The following is a 24,790-nucleotide window of genomic DNA, read 5'->3' as shown; positions in this document are numbered from 1 at the left end:
TTGATTTATTTTTTTAAGTGTATGTTATGCTACAAATTATGAGGATTGGAAGTGTTAGAAATAAGTGATAAACTACTTTCTTTTAATTAAAGCTGTTTTATTTTAAAAAAATTGATTAAAAAAAAAACACTAAACAACTCTCAAAATATAAATCTCAAAATATAAAATCACATTTTTGTCAGTACTGGCATTAGGCCCACATCAACAACAAAAAATCAAAGCTTACTTCACTCTTCATTAACTCTCACGTCACCCTATGAAAAGGCACAGGTTTGTGAGTTTTGATCAAAAATAGCTCCCTTAGTGCAAACAAAAGATTAAGGACAGTCTGGGAAATGATCTCAAATGCTTACTGGAGTTTTCAAACACTGTCCCCCTTTAAAGCTATTTTCTAATTTGTGCCACCTATGAGCCTCTGTAAAATCATAATTTACATCTAAAATACTTTAGACCTATTAGATTGGCAATTAGCAATGACAAAATGTCCCAATGGCTGAACTCAGCCCTTTGTGGACATAAGGGAGTCCTTTGTCTATTAAAGCTCATTCTGAAGCCCAGAGGGTTGAGTCTTGTGGGTTCTTCACGTCCAAGCTGACCGTGGCCTGCTGTGAATCTGAAAGGAAAAGTTTAAAACGTGTTTTAGAAGCTGAACTGTGGATGAATGTGATCTGTCTGCAGCAGCTGAACAAAGGTTTACCTTTTCCTGGTAGCCTTTCTCAGCCATGCTCTGCATCTCCAGCCTTAACTCCTGCTTTTGGATTTCAAGGGCCTTTCTGTTCTCCTCCTCCTCCTGCTCCATCAAGTGCTGCTCCTCCAACTGTTCTTGCTGGTGCTGTTCCATCTGGAATGAACAAACTTGTTTAGGATTTTTTTATTTAAAAAAACCCACAAAAACAAATAAGCACAAGTCATGTACTTATCTCCAACCTGAGCTTTTAGGTCCTTTGCCCTTGCTGTCTGACGACCCTCTTCTTTCTCCTTCTCCTGCCGTCTTAGCTCCCTCTCGAGCTCCAGTTCTTGGATCAACTCTTCTCGTCTTTTCAAGGATTCCTCCTGGGCCTCTCTGTTTTTCTGCATTTTCAGCTCCAGCTGTTGCTGTCTCCCCATAAGCACCTTATCCAGAAATACATATTGTTTTGATCAGATACCGGTACCTAAATCTTTACTTAGCAAAACTCTTCCAGACTAACCTCCCGCATGAGCCGTTCTCTGGCTTTCCTCTCCTTCTCCCACTGAGCCTCCCGCCTCTCCCAAACACGTTGGGCCTCCTCTCTGAAATCCGCAAGTTGTGTTGGTTCGCGTGTAAAATAGGAGTCAGCAGAGTCCCTGCACGTTGAGACTCACCTGTGAAGGCTTTCAAACTCAGCCTCTCTCTGTCGTTCCAACTTCAGCTGCTCTTCAATCACACGTTTCATCCAGGCAGCATCAGCAACAGCTCGCTCTCTCCGTACCGTCTCCAGCTTCATTTCCTCCTGCTCCCCCTCCAGCAAAGCTGCCAGGATCCTACGGTCTGCCTCCTTGTGTTGGGACACAAAATTAAGGTAAAGACGCATATGAATGATTTGTTCGGATTTAAACAGCGCTGTGGAGGGGATTTACCAGCTCTCCTTGAACTTGCTGGGCTCTCCTCTTCATCTGAGCTCGATATTGACGGATGAGAAAATGTCTGTTGAAATCCAAAGCATTATTTGAACAAAATAAATGACATGGCTTGTGAGTAGTTGTCTATTTTATATCTTTCTTTACCTAATTTCAGTCTTTTTCTGCCTTTCCTCCATCTTCCTCCTCTCTTCCTCTATCTTCTCTAACTCCCACTGTTGGTGCAGCAGAGCGTCCTGCTCCTTTTTTAGACGTGTGGCCTGAAACAGAGCAGAGTATTGCCACTATGTTCTGAAAAGCACAACTGTCTTTTCAGACAATCTAAATACCTCTTCCTCTCTCAGGTAGAGCTCTTCCATCTGTTTGCGAAGCTCTTCTGCCGTCTTCCGTTCCTCCTCCTTCTTTCTCTCCTCCGCTTGCTTCATCCTCTGCAGAGCCTCCTTTCTACTCCTCTCATACTCGTTTTCAAAGTGTCTCTTCTCCTCCTGCTCCGTCACTTCTTTCTGCAATTTTTAATGAGAGCTGTCACTTGCAGCAACCTTTTTAATAATTCACACTGTTGATGTGATTAACCAAAAAAGATATCAGAGTTGATACTGTGCTCACAGAACACACACGAGCAGCGATTCATTAAAAATGCACGTTACAGAATACCTGCTTGTGTCAAAGGATGAGAGCGGATTTACCGACTGACACATTTTTTAAAGCTTCTGCTGACGTGCAGAAGACAAAAATTGGTTGAAAAGCATTGTTTCTTCAGTGTGACAAATGCTGTAATAAACAGTAGAAGTGCTCTACAGCACCAAAGTTTGACCTACCTGTTTCTTCTCAGATATCTGCTCCTGCCACTGGCTGACAACATAATCTTTATGCAACGCTGACTCAGCCTGCAGACAGAGTAAGTATGGTAACACATCCACAAGAGACATCCAACTAAACTTGAGCTCCACCGGATGAAATTCCAGATTTTTTTATCCAAAACAAAAAAACAACAACAACACTGGACTCAAGTTAACTGAGAGTCATAAACGTACCTCTATAATTGCTTTGGGGTTTAAAGATTAAGTGGAAATCTGGACTAAACTTCTCAGGTTTCTCAACTTGATAAGGCTCTAGATATCCAAGATGTTCATTTGATACTTTTAAGCCATTGATCACCAGTCTGACTTTAAGGGCTTTTTTGGGTCGCTTTTGCATCAGTAGTTCAAACGTCTCTACCTCTCTCAGTTCTGGGCTGTTTTTCCTCCAGTGTTCCTTCAGCAGCTCCTGTGCCAGCTAAGAACAAAGAAAAAAATGCTTGTTTTTAAGACACTGAACTTTAACCATTTTTCAAAAACATAGTAAAATATATTTGCAGCAGTCAATCAAAACTATTTAATATAATATGTATTATGTTTTCTATATGTGTTAAGGTCATATTTCTAGACAAGTCCTGTGAATCAAATGGACCGGATAACAGACACTACTCAGAAAGTCTGACAGTCTGCAGCAATCTGAGGTGTGTTAACAAAAAAAAAACAAGAACCAATACAATCAGTCTTTGCAGCTCAGTCCTTGAATATCATAATATTGTCTAATCTATAATTTGAGGTGAGATTATTTAGAAGGAAGAAAATATATGGGCCACCATGGTTTTCCCGTGTAAGTAAAGAAGAGGTGATCTTCTCATCCTGCAGCTAAATTTTAAATTAGCTTTCAAATAATAAATGCAATTTCTGCTGCGTGTGTGGACATGTAACGAGCTAGTTGAAAGTCAACACAATTGTTATTATTGTGTAATGTGGAAAAATTCAAAAATTAGGTTGCAGATTATTTCCCTCTTTTCTGCAGATCAATTTTGCACCATAAGATGAATTGAATTACACACAATTAAAAAAGAACTATAAGACAGCATGTGTATATATCTTTGGGAATTCTAGTAATCAAAACTGGACTCACAAAAAATCCAAACTGCCATGAAAATAGATGACCCAGTAATCACAAGTTCTGTTCAAATAATAATATGAAGTTCAGACACCCTCTGTTCTGTTTGGCACATATAATTTCTTTACAGAAGACTAAATTGACAATATAATTATCATTACCAATTGGTATGCAGCTAATGGAATAGCATTACCTTTTTCTTTCTGTCCTCTCTTGCCGTACGAAGCTCTTCAGTTTTCTGCACCAGCCGACTTTTCAGTGTGTTCCTGTCAGGAACCAGGGCCCGGAGCTCCGCCTCCAGCTGGTCTCGCTCCCCTTGAAGCATGGCCCTGAGCCGATCCCTGCGTTGCTCCAGATTGGCCTTCTTTTCCTCTTGCAGTCTCTGATTATGGTATGCTGACATACTGACAAATAATTGGGAGGAAACATTTGGACCAATTTGTTTTATTTGTTTTCTATATACCTTGCAACTCTTATCTTTGAGTTTTAAGATTACTAAAGTTATAAACAGTTTTAAATATGAAACATTTATTCACATAATTAAACAAAAGTAAACTTTCCCTGAAGTTTTTTCCCCTTGAATGATTATTTGATAATCTGAATTTTCTCTATTTACAAATTAGAATAAGTTTATTGAGAAAAAGATATTTTTTATGGAGTCTACAACTGTGATCTAAATTGCAGATCCATAGGACTGCTCTGAAACTGCTTTGAAGTCCCACTCCGATCATGTTTTGATCTACTGTAAAAGCATTCCTAGTGGTATTTTATTCATGATTATGCTGTATTCTGCTCATATCAAGAACCTGTGTTGTTTTCTACGACATAGTTTCAGTAGAGCGACAGGAGTTCATCAGAAATGTGCCTCTTAGTAGTGGGCATAAACAGCCTGCCCTCATTTCCCATTATCCCTTTGTCTAGAATCTCTCCTGTTAGCTTACAGGCCCTCAAACGACAGGAAGCTTTTTCAAGCAACGATTTGAATAAATAATCTGAAATGCAGTTTTAATCTTAATTTTCTTAATATATGTCCCCCATCATGAGAAAAATGCTACAAGAACATGTTAAAAACACTAAAAACATTATTTTCATTGTAGTGGGTCTAGTATTAAAAGTTGTATGTAGTTGTAGTTTTAAAAAAAACCACACACACAACGAACAGAAACTCTTGAGTGTTCGTCTTCGTCATCAAACAACCTAAAAGAAATCTATAAACATGCAAAGCAGAGTTGTTGGATGTTCAGATTTCTGCATGAGTTGATAAAGTTATTACTTGTTTGTTTATCATATTGCTGTGATCATGTAAACAGCCTCTCTCTCTGTAGTCACACTGCAGGCCCTGAGGCTCACAGTGGCGACTGTAGTCCCACTCATCAACTTTCCTGATGGAAACAAGAGGGTTACCTCTGATGGAAGGAGCTCCGTGAGCCCCACGCCGCCTGCCTCAGGCTGTGGAGGTTTTGCTCTCTGAAGTACCGAGCGTGCATCTCCCACTGCTGCCGCCACCGCGCCTCCTGCTCCCGCCTCCGGGACAACTGATCGGCCGCCATGCGGGACCGACTGGACAAATGGGTCGACAATGTCGGAAGAGCCATGAATGTGAATTACTATCAGGATAAAAAAAAACAAAAAACATATTTAAAGTTTTGTTATTCAAGACAGGTACATCTAAACTACATATGGAGTCACAAGCATAAAATGTAATCAGCGATCAATGGACCGTTGGCACTGGTACACAACAACAAAAAGCATTTTCTCTTCACTGCTAGTGCTACGTCAGTGAAATATCTTTGTCGTTAAAACACCGACATGTTTCAGAACAATTGCTATTTTGTTTAAAAACAGCATTAAAAACCTGCATTTGTCCAGCAAAACTAAAGTTAACCACCAAAATAAAGACAACGATCATCATGGGTGCATGCATCGTGTTCGTTGTAGCTGCATTAGTACTACCAGCTTAAATTGAAATGCATTATTAAAATCAGATGAAACACAGAAGAGTTAAATAAAAGAAAAAGGTATGACGTTAGATTCATAAAACAGACCGTAACTCTAATTTTTGAATCGTCTCTGCAGTCGTTTTCCATAGTTACCGCTTCACTTCCTAGTTACTCCCACACTACGGCATCGAGTAAAGACCAAAATAGTCCACAAAAGGAAATCGCGAAATCACCTCAGCAGATTAATTGGAGCACTTAACTATATTCTACTGCAAGTACTTCTTAATAGTTGGTATTATTATTATTAATATTATTATTATTATTATTAGTAGTAGTAGTAATACTCTAAACAATATGATTAATATTTGTGTAATAATGAGTTGATCTAAGAATAAGTAAAATCAGTGATCTTCAACTAGAGTTTTTTACCTCTATTCATGTTCTTTCCAGTGAAAACTGGTGAGAGAAAAAAAACACACATAGCAAAATACTGCACAATATGTTTTAAAAACAACAATGTTTTCCCCTATAATATATAAAATAATCTTTAGCATTTAGCATTTTTAAGCACTAGAAAATATTCAAACAGTCCCTCTAAAAACCTCAAAGAATATAACCAGTCTATTTTAATAGCATTTATACGAAGATATGCAAGTTGTGTAAGTTTTTGACTTAAACAACCAAACCTTTGTAAAAGAAGCTGACCTGTATTTTCTTGTGAAACAGATGTAAATCCAACTAAAAACACAAAGGTTATTAGCCCTCTGTCTTTGGTTCACATATCTTTTTAAAAACAGGCACATTAAAGCATTTAAGAATAAAAGTTGAATAACTAATTACCTCAAGAGGCAAACATTTAAAGAATCATTTCACATTTTAAATCATTTGGTGTGAGTTGTTTTTTTTTTTTTATTAGAGTAAAACGAATACTGTCAATCATTGAAGAGTGCAGAAAAAAATAGTCAATGTCTGCAACAGAAATGTCCAAATTTCCATTAGCTGGCAGCAAAGCAGGAGGTGTAATTAAAGGAGGTAAACCAGATCGGCTGATAAGGGATGCCAGATGTCCATGTTTTGTTTCCACTGAACTTTAGTACGAGCATCGTTTATCTGCCTTTTTTACTCGACAAGTGACATTGGCCTGGACTTTTTTTTTTTTTTACGTGATCATACGAGCTGGATGTCCCCCCATGACCTCAGTTAAATGGGTGACTTTTGTTTTTGTGTGTGTGGGTGTGTATGTGGGTGTGTTTGGGGTGGTAGTTTTGTGTGTGTTCTCCTCCACTTGATGTCACAGGGAATCTTCGCTGCAGGGTTTGACAGCCAGTTGCTTTCATTTCAGAGTTAACAGTGCGTCCAAACCAAAGAGATGGCCCTGTTGATGGAGCACCAGTTCAGGCAGCTGTCAACTGACAGACAAGTGGAAACAAGACCGTTTCTGGATGCTGTGTCATACCTTCCACTGTTCTTTGGTAAGTGAAGTTTGTCTATTAATTGTGCTGTGGTAGTGATCCATTTTCAACATTGTACATTTCATACAGAAAGCTTTGGATGTCAGTGACTGTAGGAAAAAAAATAATAATAATACAACAGGACTTGTAATTGAATTCTCAGATTTTTTTTTAGCTCTGAACAGACACTGCTCACATAAAAAATAGGCACATGAAGATGTAATTGAATATATTTTCTTATTAAATACACAATAAAATACATTTTAATATCGTTTTGGTACAAAAACAGGTTGCCTTGATGGAGAAATATTACATTTGATTTAATAGCCCAAAAAAATACCTAAACTGCAACAATTAAATAAAAACAATGCCATACAACGCAGTTCCTTCCAAAATATAAACTTTTTTAGATCGTATTTCTCTCCATCACGTTGTCCACAATCCTTTAGCATGCATAATTTAATCCACTGGCCTGGATTTTAAGTTGTGAAAACTGATTAGTATGGTGTTGGATTCCCTTTGCCCATTCACCAGTGGCATGGTGCTCCAGGGCATCTTTGTGCAACTTCATTCTGTATTAATATGCCAAAGTCCATCTATTGACTCTGCCATGTGAAACCCTTGGGTCAGCTAAGTCTTAAGCTACTAATAAATGCTTATCTCCTTGTCGCCTTTGTATTCTTGACCCAGAAATTTGTAATGCAACTTTTCTGTAAGCCATCAAGCTTGTAGGCTCTTAATGAGCTGTCACAGGTATTGTTTTCATACAAACATGTGAGACTGTGCAAAAATGACTTGACTAATTCGATGCCATGTGTTCTTGTCAAAGATTTTTTTGGTTCAGCGTGATTAACTGACCGGTTTTGTTTCAAGAGCTTTTTGTCCCACGAAGAGACAGAGAGAATCATATAGACTAAGGTCGACCTGAAACACGATAGGTTACCATCATTGTTGTAGCAATGCATCATATGAGTACAAAAGAGGGGACCTGGTCATGAGTAGTTTCCATTAACAGTTCAGGGACTCAAAGCTGTTGTGTGTGTCAGCAGGTTTTTCCAGCTGCAGTGACTAATTGGGACAGGGGATGTGCCTTTGTGAACAGTGGTCTCATCAGCTCCTCTTGTCTTTTAGACCAACAGCCATCCCACTCCCAATACTGTGACACTCTTTATTTGGAAACTTGGATTTATACAAGTTTGTTTTTCATTACCTTGGGTTAAATGGTCCTCTGTCAAAAATGTCAAAACTTCACCTAAGTTCACTTTGCCTTTCATACTTTATAATTCTTTAGGGACCTCAACACATTGAAACATTTTGAAAAGTTCATGAAATAAATAATATGTTTAAATGCAGGTTTATTTCAAAGCCTCTTTTCTTTTAAAATCATTCTCCTTCTGTGAACTTTGTCCAACAGACTGCCTCGGCTCTACCATTTTTGCACCAATCAAAGTTGACTTAATTGGCAACATCGCTGTGAGTAGTGTTTAGGTTGTCCTCTGATCTGAATGAACTTAATGAGTTTATAATGTACATTTAATGTTGCATGTTTTGTGTGACAGAAAATTAAGGCAGTTTATGATACCAACCCAGGAAGATACAAGACACTACAGCAGCTTTTGGAGGCTGAGAAAGAAATGTATGGAAGTGAATGGCCCAGGGTTGGAGCTACCCTGGCACTCATGTGGCTGAAAAGGTTTGAGACGCGTCTGAGTTTATTTCAAACCCATATTTTCTACATTATCTATATTTTACTGTTAAATCTCTAATGACTGAGAATGTGCTATCTTCAACAGATCTCTTAAATTCATCCAGATCTTCCTTCAGAGTCTGGTGAACGGTGAAAAAGACCAAAGCAACCCTAACCTCCTGCGAGTCAATCTCACCAAAGGATATGATACAGCTCTTAAAAGATATCATGGCTGGCTTGTGCAGCAGCTCTTTAAGGTGACTTCAGAATAAAAGATTCATTTACTTTGGTCTCTTACTTTTTCTAATATTTTATTTTAAACTCAATTTAATTTCTTTTTCATTTTAGGCCGCACTTTATGCTGCTCCCTATAAGTCTGATTTCCTGAAGGCTCTCTCTAAAGGTCGGGATGTCAAGGAGGAAGAATGCCTGGAAAAAATCAGAAAATTCCTTGTCAATTTTTCTGCCAACATTGATGCAGTGTATGATATATATAGTCGGATGAATGCTGATCTTGACTACAAGGTGTGACAGCAGGGTTCTCTTTCTTCCACTCATGAACCGCTGTGTAAACAAGGTCCTTCATATTCCGTGGTATTTTACAATGAGGTCTCTTCATGTCACTTCAGTGTGATTTCTAATACCCATATTTCACATTGTGTTTGAGCACTTTCATCTGTGTTTATTAACAGTCTTATATTTTTAGACTCAAAGCAGTTACAGATTTTGTACCCCTTTTGCTTAAAATATTTTATTTTTTAACAGAGTTTGCCTGAATTAATTACCTTTATTTACTCAGTGTTAAAAGAACAATTTTGAACTCAAGGCACCTTAAGAAATAAGTACAAACAGTTGTCTCACTGAATAAAATCCTTTTGATACATGTTTTTAATGTATATGTAAAGAGAAATTACTTACTACAAATAGGGGAAATCTCACCTAAATGAAAGTTTAGTCTTGCAACAGGACAAAACATAACACAAGCATCAAAATAGTAATATTAAAGAGATCAAATCAATAATTTTTTTTATTTTATCAGCAGCCATTTGCTGTGTATTATCTCAGGTTTACAGCTTAGTGTTGCACTCTTTGTCTTTATCTCTAATATTTATTCCTTCAGAATAAAAGCTCAACAATCTCTTTCTAAAAATACATTTTGGAAAATATTCTGTTCTGACAATTGTTCCATTTTTGTTGTTGTAAAAACGAAGACCATCCACTCATTTAGCTTCTCTAAACCTTGATTCTAGCCATCTATTGAAATAGCCTGCAAAACGATCCCTGTTTGTAGCTTTGAGCTTTAATGGTTGTGCAATGACAAACATACACCTGTTGGGTTCATCCAATCTGCAATAAAATGTATTTAAAAGAAAATGTCTTAACTTTACTTATATGGCACTAAATTTATTTTTTTTTCTTCAAATTTTGAAATCTCCATTCCCTTTTTTAGTCAATCTTAGAAAATAGTTTCTGGCCAAATCCTTGTCTATTAAAAATACTTCTCTCTCTGTAGATAACTAGACTGTTTGGTACTCTTGGGTTTTCTCTGATCGCCATCTTGTGGTAGATTTAGTCCTCAACAATTCTAAGCTACTGATGAAATCAAGATTTTTTAAACTCTCCTCTCTTATCTCTTCTTATTTTTAGCTTAAAATGTTCAGCTAAAATGTTCAGAAATAATTGGTTTGGACCCAAATATTTGTTATTATCTTGGATTCACTTCCATATTATCCGTTGTGATTGAGCTCAACAACGGCTGTATTTCCTGTGGAGACTGAGGAAGTTTGGCATGTCGTCCAGGATCCTCAGCAACTTGTACAGCTGCTTGGTTTAGAGCACTGTGACCAATCGCACCACAGCATGGTACGACAACACCACTGCTGCAGACCGCAGTTGCCTGCAGAGAGTGGTTAAGACCACTGAGACTAGCACATCCCTGCTCTTTCTGCAGAGCATCTACCACAGCAGATGTCCACAGAAGGGCTGCATCCAACCACCCACAACACCAACACTACACTGCTGCCCTCGGGTCGGAGGTACAGAGGCGTGAGAATACAAAAGACTCAAAAACTCTTTTGTCCCTGCTGCAATCATACTCCTGAACAGCTGACTGAAGTCAATACGCAATCGCCCTGTCTCTATTTCTGATTTACTGCACCTTGCACAATCATGTTTCATATTGCTCACAGTGCACATAAAAAATGCAATGCAATTCTTGTTTACTGTTCACTTTTGGATTTCTGCTTTTAGTCTATTTAGCATTTTAACTTGTTGCATTCTCCTTTTTTAAACTCCATTTTTGTGTTTTTTTCCCCATTTACTGCATGTATTACTTGCATTTTTTGCATATTTGTGTAGACATTTCAGCACAGGCTAGACAACAACTAAGAATTTCCCTGGACTGAGAACTTGGCTTCCCTGTTGCATATGATGATAAACACTTTGAATCTTGAGCCATGCGAGATGCTGACATCTAGTGTCCTGAATGCTTGTGACTCCTGCTCTCTTGGGAAAATCTGGAGCAATCAGGCAAAGATTCAGGCGCCAACTTTGTCATGTTCTCGTCTCTGTTTTTCCAATTACTGGGTTTTGTTGTTGGTGACAGAGCAAACAAGACGTGGATCACTGATTTAGCAGATGGGAAGTTTATTAATTCCACAATTCTAATGATGACTTGGAAGAAGTCTGACGGTTGCGTTATGATTATCTTCAATAACATTGAAAGGAGTGAGCCAGCTTTCTAATGTATATATATATTATTTTAGACATTTCAGAAGAATTTAGTAATGTGTATTTAATGATTACCAGAAAAGCAGTACAGTTCTTCTATATTCACAGTAAGAAAGTATGAACTAAGTATACAAAGTCTGGCGTCCTGAAGAACAAATATGTTTGATAAGTTAATTGAAAATCTTAAACTGCACAATGAAAGTCCACTTTCCTCTAAAGACGGGAAAAGGCTGCAGCCTTACGGTACTCATGACCCGAATTAGGTTAAACCAGGTATTGATAGATTAATGGATAGAGACTGATGAAAACTAATTGTAAATAAGGAGCAGCTGTGGGAAATGAAACTGACACCAGGTGTGAACAAAATTTAAATGAAGCAAGTGGTCCTAGAAAAATTCAGAAAGCTTTCCATCAGAGTTTGTTGAACATGCTTTGTGGAACAGGCCCTGGGCCTTTGAAGGGCCAGCAATGAACTCAAGTAAATATAACAACTTCGCAGAAAGAAACTCAGGAATTTTAAAAAATAAATCCAGGAATAAACATGATGAAAAAAAAAACATAAACGTAACAGAATGAAAGAACAAACTAAGACAATTAGTTTGGGTTTGTGTGTGAACACACTGATTTTTGTTGCATTTCTACCACACCCTCCATTCTTTTTCAGGTGTTTAGCAAACATTCTTCAGATCTCGATAGGTGGAAAACTGCTTTTTTGCAACCACCCCCACCGCGCAGCGGTGTTTGTTGACTGGGGCCACTCTGTGGACTCGCCTTTATTATTTTAATTTAGCATGGTGAAGTGTCTCAGAGAAAATGAAAGTATTGGTCATCATACCGGCGAAAGTATTCTTTTTTTTTTCTTAAGCGTGTGAAACTATCGTTCCTCCTACCACGGTTTGTGAGTTTATTGCAGAAACCTGTTTTTCTTTTTCTAGGAAAGAGTTTTCATGGAAAGAGTCTGGCACACTCTATCGGCCATAAGTGGTACTGCAAGTCACACTTCCGTGTTGCCCCTGTCCTCCAGCCAAGGTGGTGCTTAGCTTGGAGTTGTCCCACCCAGAATTAGTTGAAGGCGTTCGTTGTTCTGATGTTGGGCTCATGAAACTTTCAGATTATTCACTTTCAGCTGGAGTTAAACTGAAGCCGAAAACCTAGTCTGGGAGCGCGTGAGCGGACGGCAGAGAGGATTCAAACTAAGAGGGAAGCCGGCAAGTTAAGACACGCATCAACTGTTAACTGCAAAGTAAGTATTCTGATTGCTTTTGTTTATAAACATTTTTTTTTGAAAATAAATAAAAAGTAAAGGCCTAGCAAAGGAAAGAATAAAATATAAAGTTAGTGAAGTTTTTGAGTTGCAACAACGTTTATACTATTTGATGGTTAAAAAATATTGTCTGTGTTAATTTTATTTGAGTCTATTGTATTTGTACTAACTACATAGCTTTTGGGATGTCTTTTTCCTCTCAACCCCTCCTCTTCTGGATTATGTCACATCAGCAGTTGCAGAGCAGGAGGAAGCTCATCATTAGAGGAATATTAGGATCATTCATTATCAATACTTCCCCTCACATTTACTGATCTGCCTTTCAAGAATCCGATGGTGGGCATTGAGTTCAGCGTTCCCTATATTTCATGAAATCAGTGTAATATATTGTATTTCTTTCTATTTAGTTTGTTATAACAGTTTATCAAGGGTGGCCTTTGTTATTTTTCTCCTCCCTTCTTTCACTGTCGGATGCCTGCTGATGTGTGAAGGCATGATAATCCCCAGTGCCAAACAGCACTGTGAGTCACTCCTCTTCCTTTCCTGAGACCCCCAGCTCCCCATAGTCCCTCCCGAACACAGCCTCATCAGTCCAGGCTGCCAGGTCACACACCCGAGGGCAGGAAAGACTGGTTTGAGAGGAAGTTTGCTTATCGTAAAGAAAAGTAGATGAAATAGATAATTATCAAGAGGATGTGAAGTAGCGGTTCAGTGTTTAGGTGACATTTTTGTGTTGAGAAAAATTTGTGATGATTTTGGCTTTCAAATTCAACTTTTATTGTTTGCTACTGTGTTATAGAGAAAAGCTGGGCTTCTGACCATTAAACGCTCAGGCTTGTCATTGGAGTGCATTAAAGAACCACTCCAATGATAATTGTGTTTTGGTGTTTTTAACATGTTATTGCAACATTTTTCTCATGATGACACATATAAAGAAAATCATGATTGTTAAATCATCCTCCTCTTTCATCAGTACTGTAAGATACACATGTCCATGTGTGTACGTTGTATTGTCAGAAATGTTATAAAGCAGTGTCTCCTGTTTTCACAGAGAGCTCGAATGTTCCAGCTTCACTCCCAAATTCCCCTGAAGAGGAGTTTGACCAACAATCTGTGATTAAAAGGATGAATGAGGTACAGAAATACAAAATGTCATTGTCAGATGCATAACTTTAAAATAAAATAAGTTAGCTTATAATAATGGGAAAGTGTTTTTCTCTTCTTTTAAATTTTCATTCTTTGATTCACTTAATGTGTAATATTTTTAGATAAAACACAAATCTTGTCATGTATACAATGACGCATGCTTCATTTTATTTTCTGTTACATGGCTTGTTGGTCAGAGTTGGCTTCTTTTTTCTAGATAAGCAAGATTTTTGTCTTTGACCCCCTAAAGGAAATGCATCTTATTTAGAAAAGTTTGCTTCACCCTTTCAGGGCCGTTCTGCTCTCCTCAGAAGGTGCCATCTTGCCTTTTCACGAGCAGACACTCTTGGCTCTGCTGGATCTGCTGCATCAGAGGACTGTAAAGAGGGAGATGCTGCTCAGGCAGAGGGAGAAGCTGCCTTCCCGCTCTCAGAGCTCTCACAGCTGTTTGAAAGTGAGGATGGCTCCCAGTCCGCTCAGGACACTAGCCAGGAATCCGCCTTGGAGCTGGTCCAGCCTGGCAACCCTGCAGACAGCAGACAGAACCTGAGGACAAAGTTTCAGGGTGCTTTCAGGAAGGGCATCTCCCACCCAATGGACCTGTTTGAGGCCACCATATATGAATCAAATGTTGTTCCAGCCCCTAAAAAAGCTCCAATGGACTCACTATTTGACTATGGCACCTATGGAAATTCTAGTAACCAGAAGAAACGTCGCAAAAAGCTCCCAAGAGGGTGAGAATAACCTCTCCTTTAGCTCATTTCCCTTATTTACAGTTAAAAGCTTGTCTCCTTTTTTTCCAAGGGTAAACTTTCTAGTTTGGGAAAAATAATGTCATAAAAACTTGAATTTTGTGAACAGACAGAGGAGTCACACACACATGCACACAGTGTTGGCTCAGCAGGCCTCCTTTCAACCTCCATTCATCCCACTCCCTGACCTGACAGAGAGCATGTTGTTGGTCCCTGCAGCCGTTTAGCTAATGTTTAGGTTGCTGTGTTTCCTGGCTGCTCTACCTGCCTCTCATACACAGGCGCTCATTGATCAAAGCAACAGTGGTGCTGATGTTGGTAGAAAAGACTGTGTCTCCTGCATCTGATTATTTCATCTTCTTTTGTCAAAGAACATTTATCATCTCAGTTCTGCTTTTTCATCTTTCCCTGAAGTGCAAATAAAAAAAAGACAAAACATCTGAAATGATTTTTTTTCCTGCATCCATGTAGCAAAACTGAAGCATCCTGTGACATCGTTCCAAACCCTGACCCACCTAAAGTAATGAAAATATTCAACCGCATTCTGCTATTTGACTGTGTGTCACGTGGAGACCCAGAGGACCTCGAGGGCCTGTTGGAGTACCTGCAAGTTCACGAGAAGAGGTTAACCGATGAGGAGTTTAGAGGTGAGTCTGTAAGATCCTCATTAAGAACAAAAAAAACACTTTAAGATCCAAGTAAATCTCATATGCTGCTTCTGTCCTAAACTTTGACCCTGTCTCCGTTTGGAAGTAGAAACGAATTTTTACCTTTAATCTTTTGTCAAATGTAAAAATGTGAAGGGATGTGAACTTTTGTCCTGCTCTAGAGAAGCTTCTTTTGTGTTGAAGAAGTCTCTTCGGGCTGATGGCAGAAAGGAGAGAAAAACCACAGCAAACTGGAGAAACTGTGAGGGACTTAACCCTGTAAAGCCCACTACATTAAAGAAATGGACAGAAAATTCTAATTTTTTGCAGTAAAGATGTTTTTTTTTAAACCATTTGATGAAAATCACAAAAAATGACATATGTATATACTGTACATACATAGTATTCATTATGATACGCAATATAGTAAGTATTTGCTATCAACAATGTTAGTTTAACATGTTAAAATATTGACGAGGGCGTTCAGGAAAAAACCCTTATTACTGTCTTCCCAATTTGATTTTTAACATGGTGTAACTGTATTATAAATAATTAATTATTAACAAATTATGAACTATTTCAATAAAATAAATCGTTTTTTAAAGGAATGAATAGATGAGTTGTTCTACTGTTTGCCAGGTGATCTTGGGCTGTCTTTTTTTTTTTTTTCATTTGGTATCCAGTGTCGTGGTATCTTAATGATTGTGTTTTCTTCCCTCAGAACATGTCCAATCTATTTCCAGTGTCTTTTGAAGATAATTGTTGACGTGTCTTCTTGATTGCAACATAACAATAGATCTCGTTGGAAACCTTTTGGGGCCAGAAAATTCTTAAGATCCTCCTCAAATTTCTGGTGTGGAAGTCGGAGAGTTTTGTCAAAGCTTGCTGTGTCATTCTCTAGCCCTCTGCCCCATATAGTAACGCTGACAGAACATAGCTGTACTGTGATGGCTTCCAAATATTGGTCATCCTGATAAAAGTAACCTGTTCTTTGTTAATGTTGTTCTGCATTAGGTATAATGCATTATAGGGAAGAAAACATGGAGCAAATTATATACAATGGAAAGTATATAAAAGGAAAGTTTGGATCATGCTAATGAGATAGGGGGTCTCAGAAATGTGTGTATGAAATACGATACGATGATTATATAGGGTTAATTGCTCCATACTTTCAGCTAAACTACTACCTTTTTGACATATAGTTTATGTTTGAGCTTTTGATATTACTCCCAAATATTTATTAGAAAAGTCTGTGTACTCTGTTTTTCCAATATTTTCAATTTTTTTCCTAGTTCATTTGCCACCCTTTGAATGATCGTAGAGCCAATGCGCCCCAGAGTGAGACAAAAATATCAATTAAAAGTTTTTCCTACAGGATAGATGAGCTGGTGTTGCTAAACAGTCAGCATGAGATCAGTGCAGGGTCCCCTCCTCCTCTTCCTCTCACAAATGACTGAACATCGAAGCAAATGTGACCAACAAGTGACTTTTTAGTTAAAGTGAGCAAAGAGAGTTCACTTGTAGCTTTAAGGAGTGTACGCAGGAAAAGAGCATGCACATTCAGCGTAACATAACATCTGGCAGCACAAAGCCGACTTATCCTCAGTTTGAAATATCACATAACTGGCAACAAGAATATAGAGAACTGTTTATTGACATATGAGACTAAAACATTCTGGGCTTGAAGAACACAAGAGGGTGACCTTGGCAACCACCAGCACCCATGATGTGTATAAGGAACCATTTGTAACCTCACAAGAAAAACAGTAACAGCAGCTGATCTTCATTTGTGGGCGGGACTTATGAACAGTCATTACTTTAAGCCATTCTGCTCTGCACCTTATGAAGAAGTTGATTGGTTTGTATCTCATCTGTGAAACAGAACCATCCACCGGTAAGACCTGCCTGCCTAAAGCCCTGCTGAACCTTTATGGAGGTCGGAACAACACCATCCCACTGCTGGTGGACATTGCAGAGAAGACTGGAAATCTCAGAGAGTTCATTAACACACCCTTCAGGGATGTCTACTACAGAGGTATTAAATAATCATGACAGAACACATAAAGGTTATTTGAGGTTTATTGAAATGTAAGTGCTTTTAGGACAGCTACCCTGTTATCTTCCAGTGAAGCTGGCAAATACTTATCTTTTATTGAGGGTTGCTGTCTGCTGGCCAGCCAGCCGAAGAAACTCCATCTGCGGAAAAAGGAATGCATTTACAAATGTATGTCTACTCCCTGTAAATGAGTAGATCCAGACTCCATTTGTTTGAAAGCTATGATTGATTCCGAGACAGGAGGAAATCCTTCTTCTATTTTGGATCTTAAAGAAACTATTCAGAAACTTTGCATTGAATATATAAAATATAAGGTGTATGTTTTTGTGTTTTAACTCCACAAATCTGTATATATAAAAAAAAATTGGAACCCAACCGTGCAGAACCTGCTGGTTCTGAACTGTGTATTTTCCAGTACAGAACAGTCTGGCCTCTAAATTTCCACACAGTTATTGCATCAATTTGCTGTCAGCTTAATCAATCTATGTGCTTCGGTTTGTTATTTACGGAACACAGATCTGGTTTAGGTTTTGCTCAACACAAAGCAGAAGTTTGACGTGCTGTAACTCTTGTGCATTGTGTTGTCAGGTCAGACGGCGCTCCACATCGCCATCGAGCGGCGCTGTAAGCATTATGTGGAACTGCTGATGGAGAAGGGGGCAGATGTCCACGCCCAGGCAAGGGGGCGCTTCTTCGAGCCAAAAGACGAGGGGGGTTACTTTTACTTTGGTAAAGAAAACACCAAAACAGTGTAAAATCAGCACAATGTTAAAGTCTTGAACTTTTATGCATTCCGTAATTATAATTATGAATTTCAGACAGCTGTCCCCGTGCTTTCTGCATTAATGATGCCGTGGTTTATGTATGAACTCACTCTCTGCCTTTAAGTTTCCACTCCCACAACACAATTTGACATCTGTATTTTCTGTAGTGAAAAACAGCAGCCAGGATTGAACTATTACAGCATGGAATTTGTTACTGCCACAGAGAAAGGAAGTGGCCTTAGCCACCACCTTTTTACTTTTTGGTGTGACTATGAAATTCAGGGTACTGAAAACTCCACCTTATAATTTAACTCTTTTAAGAATTTGACTCATCAGAAATGTCCTAGAACACATGAAAAGCAGCATGTTCAGCCCAGTGAAAGGTGTCTGTGTTCTGTAGTTTGGAAAAGTAAACATCCTCTACGGATGGGAAGAGCCTCTGTGACCTTAAAACAAATAGGGGGAGACATTTTCAGCTAATAGTTTAAGCCCAATACTTCCCTCTGGTGGCTGCTGTTGCCCCTGCTAAAATCATTTCATTCACAGAGCATTTTCATGTCATTTAAATGTTTTGATGATACTTGTAACATAGAATTCTTCAAATTGTTGTCTTCTTGAAAAAAAAAAACGCACATATTTGGCTCTATTTAGTTTTTGAATGCATTTGTGTGAAGACTTATCTTCTTTTAAATATTACGAGTCATATCTACATGAAGGAATTGATTTTTATTTTCACTTAGTACAGTTGTCATTTCTAAGTCCCCTGGTGTCCAAGCACAGTGAGTAATTTGCTGTGGAGCTTTGCGGTGAGGTAAACAGGGTTCTGGCAGGGCTGATGGCTAATGGGATTTCGGCTCAATCTAACTTTGCATGCACCTGTGCAAATCCATGAAGAGGAGCGTTACTATGGAAGGTGACAAAGTAATCTGTCACCCATGGCAACAGCTCTTTCCAGCAGCTGCTTTTGGCACTCTGGCCCCCTTGCACCCTTCCATTAAACAACTGCTAATTGTGCTGCTTTCATGGCAGACGTTTACGGCGGATCTTTGATCCATGGAGAGCGTGCTTTGTAAAAATCTACAGATGAACTCTCCTGTTGATTTTGTTTGTTTTTAATCCAAAGAACTTGCCGTGCTCTGTGATCTTAAATGCAAGCACCCCTGTCCCCCCCTATTTGCCCAGGTGAGCTGCCCCTTTCACTGGCTGCGTGCACTAATCAGCCCAACATAGTGAATTACCTGACAGAGAATCCACACAAGAAGGCCGACCTGCGGCGCCAGGATTCACGTGGAAATACAGCGCTGCACGCATTAGTGCACATTGCAGACAACACCAAGGACAACACTCGTTTTCTTACAAAGATGTACGACCTGCTGCTAATTAAGTGTACCAAGCTCTACCCTGAGTGCAACCTGGAGAAAATGGCCAACAACGATGGCCTGACCCCTCTTATGATGGCTGCCAAACTTGGCAAGATAGGGGTATGGGTGTCTACATTAGTACAAGCACATCTTTTTTATTAACATTTTATCCTAATTGAAAGTTAAAAAGGAAGATTCCTTCATTTTTTTCCTTTAGGTTTTCCAACACATCATAAGGCGTGAGATCAAAGATGAGGAAGTTCGTCATCTTTCACGTAAGTTTAAGGACTGGGCTTACGGTCCAGTGTACTCCTCCCTCTATGACCTGTCTTCATTGGAAACATGTGGGGAGGAACCGTCTGTCCTGGAAATCCTCGTCTACAACAGTCGCAATGAGGTAGCTAAAGTGCAGAATTAAAATCCCTATTAAAAAAAAAGAATGATTGAACCTTTGTTCTTTGTTTTTCAGAACTGCCATGAGATGCTGGCAGTGGAGCCAATCAATGAGCTGCTGAGAGCCAAATGGCAGAAGTTTGCAGCTGTCACTTTTTACATCAGTGTGGTATCCTACCTCATCACCATGATCATCTTCACCTTAGTGGCTTATTACCATCCAACTGAGGGAAAGGTGGGTGTAACAATTTATTGATGAAAGGTTTCCACCACAAAATATACAGTTAAGGGTTTTCTCATGTCAGCTATAATAATCATAAAATATGCAGACAAAGACAGTAATGTGGTTGGTTTCTTTGTGCATGAACGATGCGTCTAACTGTCTGCTAAATCACAAGATACGGGGAATCCACTGCAAGGAGACTGTCTGAAACCAACATATTCAATATTTTGTGGCCAAAGGATGGTAACTTTTAAATTTGAATCACTACACTTCACAGAAATACAAATTTTCTCATAATCTTGCACTTTAGACTGCAGAAAGACCTAACTAAAATGATAGCCCAAACTTTTTTAAAGTCAAGGGAAGGCCTCATTTTTTTAAATAACACTTAAACCCTTCATGTCTCAATTTATTTCCAGCTATGAAAAAAAGCACTTATGTTTTTGCTTTGAACTAGATGCTAAATTAAGGTCATTGTGGAGCTGAAGTGATTCATATTTGCTTCATCTGTCGTCAAGGGGTTAAAACATTGTTTATTAATATTTACATGAATATTGCTGTTCTGCATCTTATTTTTAGGCTTCTTTTTCAGGAAGTCGTCTTTATTTCTTGATCCTCATTGATCCCTAAAGTCTGTTCTCTTCCAGCCTCCTTTCCCGTACACTACATCTACTGACTACTTGAGAATGGTTGGAGAGATTTTCACGCTGGCATCGGGAATTTTCTTCTTCCTCACAAATGTAAGCCTTAATTTGTTCTTCACTGCCTCTTTTTTCCTCCCTAAATTAGTTCCATAACTACTGTGTCGTTGTTTTATGGGATACAACTGTTTCCCATTTTGTTCTTTCAGATTAAGGACCTCTTCCTGAAAAAACGCCCAGGGGTGAAATCATTAGTTATGGATGGATCCTTTCAACTTCTGTAGTGAGTTGCCATGATCTCCTTTCGCAGATCTTACTTTAAGCCTTAACAAATTTTATCCAGGGCAAATTTAGCTTCCTCCTAATTGAGTCCTCTAATTAGCTTCTGAGCCTTTTCACTGGCATGTTTTATAGGACAAAACTTTAATTAAAGCCACAATCCAAACATAAAGCATTGGAGCACTCTAGTGATCCATGGTAATTGGAATCATTAGGAGTGATGTCTACATTCAGTTCAAATTTCAAATGATACTTCCTCTTCCTGGATTCTTCAGAAGTAGAAATTTTTCATTGATCAAATTCTCCTCTGTTCTCTTTAGCTTCATCTACTCTATCCTGATAATCATCACAGCTGCTCTGTACCTGTCTGGCATTAAGGCATATGTCTCTGTGATGGTGTTTGCTCTGGTGCTGGGCTGGATGAACACTCTTTACTTCACCAGAGGCCTGAAGCTCACTGGCACCTACAGCATCATGATCCAAAAGGTTAAAAGATGAGCAATCAAAAAGTGTAGAGCAGAGCTTTAAAGCTTTTCCAAATGTTTCTTCTTCTGTGTTGTAGATTCTCCTCAAAGACATCTTCAGGTTTCTGTTGGTATATTTACTCTTCATGATTGGATATGCTTCCGGTGAGCAAAGTCCAGCCATCTTGCTTAACAACCTTTTAAATATTCTTGAAAATAACCATATATGTTTTCCCATCCCACAGCCCTGGTGTCCCTGCTGACAGTGTGCCCCACATCCGGGCCGGAGTGTGAAGGAGGCTGCCCCACCTACCCCAAATGCAGAGAGCCAGGCACATTCAGCACTTTCCTCTTAGATCTATTCAAGCTGACCATTGGGATGGGAGACCTGGAAATGATCAACAGTGCACAGTATCCAGAAGTCTTCCTCATCCTCCTAGTCACTTACATCATTCTCACCTTTGTGTTGCTGCTGAACATGTTGATCGCTTTGATGGGGGAGACTGTGGGACAGGTGTCCAAGGAAAGCAAAAAGATCTGGAAACTTCAGGTGATTAAGAGTTGATATCTTGTTCGTCAGTTAAAACAGAAATATTCCATGGAGCTCTGCCGTTCTATTGTACAACATCAAATTTGAAAGACATTTAGATTGAACCCAAGAAGAACCTCTAATTATAATGTTTGTTATACTTGAATACTATATTCAAAAATATGGAATACATATTTTATTTACATTTATCTTGGAAGTTTTTATAAGAATTTCTTTTGCATAATGTTTTCTTGCAGTGGGCAACAACCATCCTGGACATCGAGCACTCATTCCCAGTCTGTCTACGAAGGTCTTTCCGAGTTGGTGAGATGGTGACGGTTGGGAAGAATTTGGATGGCACACCGGATCGACGCTGGTGTTTCAGGTATTTGATAGCTTGCTAAATTTCAAAATACTTGTACCTTTTTTTAGAGCCTGGCTTAAAAACATTATAAGATTAAATGAAATGGTACTTAGACAATGCCATTTCAATTCATCAGATCCATAAATTGCTTTTATTTGAAAGCAATTTTTCAATTTTAGTTTTTCTGTTGATTTTTAATGTAAATTTTGTGAATGAAAGTTCCTCCTCTGTTCAGTTTAAATTGTAAGTTATGTGAAAACTTGTTCATGATAAAAAAAAAAGTTGGTCTCGAATTGGAAATTGCTGAAATAAATCAGCATTTGATTGCATTACATTTTGGAATGAAATAGAGCTGTGAGTTTCTAAATCAATATTGATTCTCTTCAGTTGTTAGGCAGTAATACTCAGCCCTACTATTCACCACGTGGTATAAAAAGGTTGAGTGATGTATGACAATGCAGAGTTGGTTAAATTCATGCAAATGCTTGATATTTACCCTTGACAAACCCAAATTGTTTTTATGTCATTCCAGTCTCATGTGCAGCAAAAGATAGATGCATCCTATGCTGCACAGCAGATGGTCCCTTTTTTAGTTTAGAATAATAGATAGCTCTATATATTAAAGTAAAAGTATGCAGTCTGAACAAGTAGATTTCAATAAACATCTCAGTTTGAATGACCTGCATAAACTATTAATGTTTCACTTTAGAGTGGATGAAGTAAACTGGTGTCACTGGAATCAGAATCTTGCAATAATCAATGAGGACCCAGGCAGAAGTGACACCAGTCAAACCAACGGGCTGCGGCAGAGTGTCAAAGGCTTAAGGAGAGGTGAGATTTTCTCAAATTTATTGACTTTGACTTGTCTTTGCTTGTGGACCACTGTTATATTGTTTTTTTCTTTTTAACCAAAACAATCTATTTTCACTCCTGCAGATCGCTGGACCACCGTGGTCCCGCGGGTGATGGAGTTAAGTAAGAGTCCTCAACCCCATGACCTGGTGGTGGAGATGGAGCCGTTGACGACACGAAATTGATAACCTGCACTGGATCAGTGCTCCTCTTGTTGCATAAACAGATGTCACACTGAAATGCAGAATAGTTAAGAAAGGGATTATATTCACCTGAAAGTAAAAACCAGTGTTGTGGTTCAGTGTGTCAGACATCAACTGGCCATCACTCAGGGATTTCAAGCATAACTATTCTACATTCCCAGGGTTCCTATGGTTTAATTATATGACAATAATAATAGCTGAAGTATAAGTAGAAAGTAACGTCTAAAGTGCTTGAGACTCAATTTTAGAAAAAAATTACCGAAATTTGTATTTAAAATACATTAATACGAAAGGCTCTCACCACAAGCAGTGCTGCTTTTTTAAACTAAAACAATGGTCTGTGCCAATTTCTGATGTTGGTAATATTCTATGAATACAAGCACCGTGTTTTTGAATACGATGGGCACGATGAGCAGGCTATACTTGTCAAACAAATATGCAAATTCAAAACAATAGCCTTGCTTGTTCCGGTTTGTCTTTGAATTTGCAGAGTTTTTGTTCCTTTGCAGCTGGGGTATTTGCATAATCAACTCTCAGTCCTTGCCATTATGCACTTTCCCCCATTTGCTGCAGTGTTTCCATCATAATTGGCTCTTTGCCCTATGCATCATTTTTATCCACAATAACTACATATGGAATTTGTGTGTTCTTGTGTCCCTTGTCATGTTTTTTTTATTTTACATATTCACTACTGCTGAAGGCCACAGGCCATTTTTTTCAAGATGTAACATTTCCTGAAAATCCATGCCTTTTTTTAAATATGTTTGTGAATTCTTGCACAAATAACTATTATTATGGAATTTTCTTATTAAATGTAAATACGTTTTTTTAAATGAGTTTTAAAATAAAACAAACCAAAAGTCCATTTGTGATTTTGTCAATCACAAGTTACAAATGACAAGTAAAATCAAAACATTCGGAGGGATTTATATAATAAATTTGTGAACAAAGTCTTTGCTTCAGCATTTCCAAAGTCCATTTACCTAAAGATATACAATTTGTTTTACATGTTAGTTGCACTGTACATTCCTGCTTTCTGTACTGCAATTCTATTTTTGACCAAATGATGGCAGGAGAGCCCCAAACTTCTCTTCTACTTTGCACATGGGCCTGTCTTTTGTATACACACAGGTGTCTACACCTGTATAAATCGGTATTGTTGTAGTCAATTTATTTCTTTGATTTTATTTTCACCTTAACCATAACCTTAAAATACATATTACCTTTATCCAATTAGTGTCTAAACCCTCCAATTCTGACTAGCCCATACCAGGAGCCTGAAATTTGGTTTCCTTTTCACAATTATGAGTCAAATGTCCCTTTAAAGATGCAAGTTCTCACAATATTGTCCATTATATCAGAATTTGTCCCAAGAAGTAATGAATACAAGTACAACACACACGCTCTCACACACACGGTCGTCTATCTGCAGTCTGTCTATCTAATTATGGACATTTGGCTTCCTAATGAGACAACAAACTGGCATTGATTTCTAAATAGGTTCATTACCTTTGGCCCCCAT

At 38.5% G+C, this 24,790-nt stretch overlaps 3 protein-coding genes across 7 annotated transcripts; 2 read left to right on the top strand and 1 right to left on the bottom strand.

Moving 5' to 3' along the window:
- Nucleotides 1-76: 76 nt before the first annotated feature.
- Nucleotides 77-5,659, bottom strand: tchp (trichoplein, keratin filament binding). 3 transcript variants are annotated; one of them, XM_020705948.3, is made up of 13 exons: nucleotides 5,574-5,659; nucleotides 4,927-5,129; nucleotides 3,716-3,926; nucleotides 2,818-2,874; nucleotides 2,418-2,486; nucleotides 1,929-2,102; nucleotides 1,747-1,859; nucleotides 1,600-1,666; nucleotides 1,345-1,517; nucleotides 1,191-1,272; nucleotides 928-1,113; nucleotides 698-841; nucleotides 77-613 (listed from the first exon to the last, which is right to left on the bottom strand). In XM_020705948.3, the coding sequence occupies exons 2-13, from the start codon at nucleotides 5,115-5,117 to the stop codon at nucleotides 581-583; spliced, it is 1,500 nt and encodes a 499-aa protein (XP_020561607.1). In that variant the 5' UTR covers nucleotides 5,118-5,129; nucleotides 5,574-5,659; the 3' UTR covers nucleotides 77-580. The 3 variants fall into 3 exon arrangements, with proteins under 3 accessions (XP_020561607.1, XP_011477490.1, XP_078809066.1); XM_011479188.4 differs by having other exon boundaries at nucleotides 5,568-5,652; XM_078952940.1 differs by lacking the exon at nucleotides 5,574-5,659 and adding an exon at nucleotides 5,378-5,544.
- A 1,035-nt stretch (nucleotides 5,660-6,694) lies between these two features.
- Nucleotides 6,695-9,342, top strand: gltpa (glycolipid transfer protein a). Its single transcript, XM_004072397.5, has 5 exons — nucleotides 6,695-6,934; nucleotides 8,328-8,386; nucleotides 8,473-8,606; nucleotides 8,707-8,857; nucleotides 8,949-9,342. Exons 1-5 carry the CDS (start codon nucleotides 6,832-6,834, stop codon nucleotides 9,129-9,131), a joined length of 630 nt encoding a protein of 209 aa, XP_004072445.1. The 5' UTR covers nucleotides 6,695-6,831; the 3' UTR covers nucleotides 9,132-9,342.
- A 2,371-nt stretch (nucleotides 9,343-11,713) lies between these two features.
- Nucleotides 11,714-24,131, top strand: trpv4 (transient receptor potential cation channel, subfamily V, member 4). Of its 3 annotated transcripts, none has more exons than XM_078952917.1 (19): nucleotides 11,714-11,808; nucleotides 12,266-12,359; nucleotides 12,457-12,573; nucleotides 13,646-13,728; nucleotides 14,032-14,474; nucleotides 14,964-15,139; nucleotides 17,022-17,174; nucleotides 17,784-17,924; nucleotides 19,142-19,440; nucleotides 19,538-19,717; nucleotides 19,790-19,948; nucleotides 20,584-20,676; nucleotides 20,787-20,860; nucleotides 21,177-21,342; nucleotides 21,419-21,485; nucleotides 21,566-21,870; nucleotides 22,107-22,234; nucleotides 22,923-23,044; nucleotides 23,150-24,131. In XM_078952917.1, the coding sequence occupies exons 4-19, from the start codon at nucleotides 13,720-13,722 to the stop codon at nucleotides 23,248-23,250; spliced, it is 2,616 nt and encodes an 871-aa protein (XP_078809043.1). In that variant the 5' UTR covers nucleotides 11,714-11,808; nucleotides 12,266-12,359; nucleotides 12,457-12,573; nucleotides 13,646-13,719; the 3' UTR covers nucleotides 23,251-24,131. The 3 variants fall into 3 exon arrangements, with proteins under 3 accessions (XP_078809043.1, XP_020561608.1, XP_078809042.1); XM_020705949.3 differs by having other exon boundaries at nucleotides 12,442-12,573; XM_078952916.1 differs by lacking the exon at nucleotides 11,714-11,808 and adding an exon at nucleotides 11,900-12,173 and having other exon boundaries at nucleotides 12,442-12,573.
- Nucleotides 24,132-24,790: the final 659 nt, after the last annotated feature.

Source organism: Oryzias latipes, chromosome 9 (assembly GCF_053564925.1).
Source record: "Oryzias latipes strain Hd-rR chromosome 9, Olatipes_Hd-rR_3.1".
Taxonomy (NCBI): Eukaryota; Metazoa; Chordata; class Actinopteri; order Beloniformes; family Adrianichthyidae; genus Oryzias; species Oryzias latipes.
This window is presented reverse-complemented; position numbering and strand designations above follow the sequence as displayed.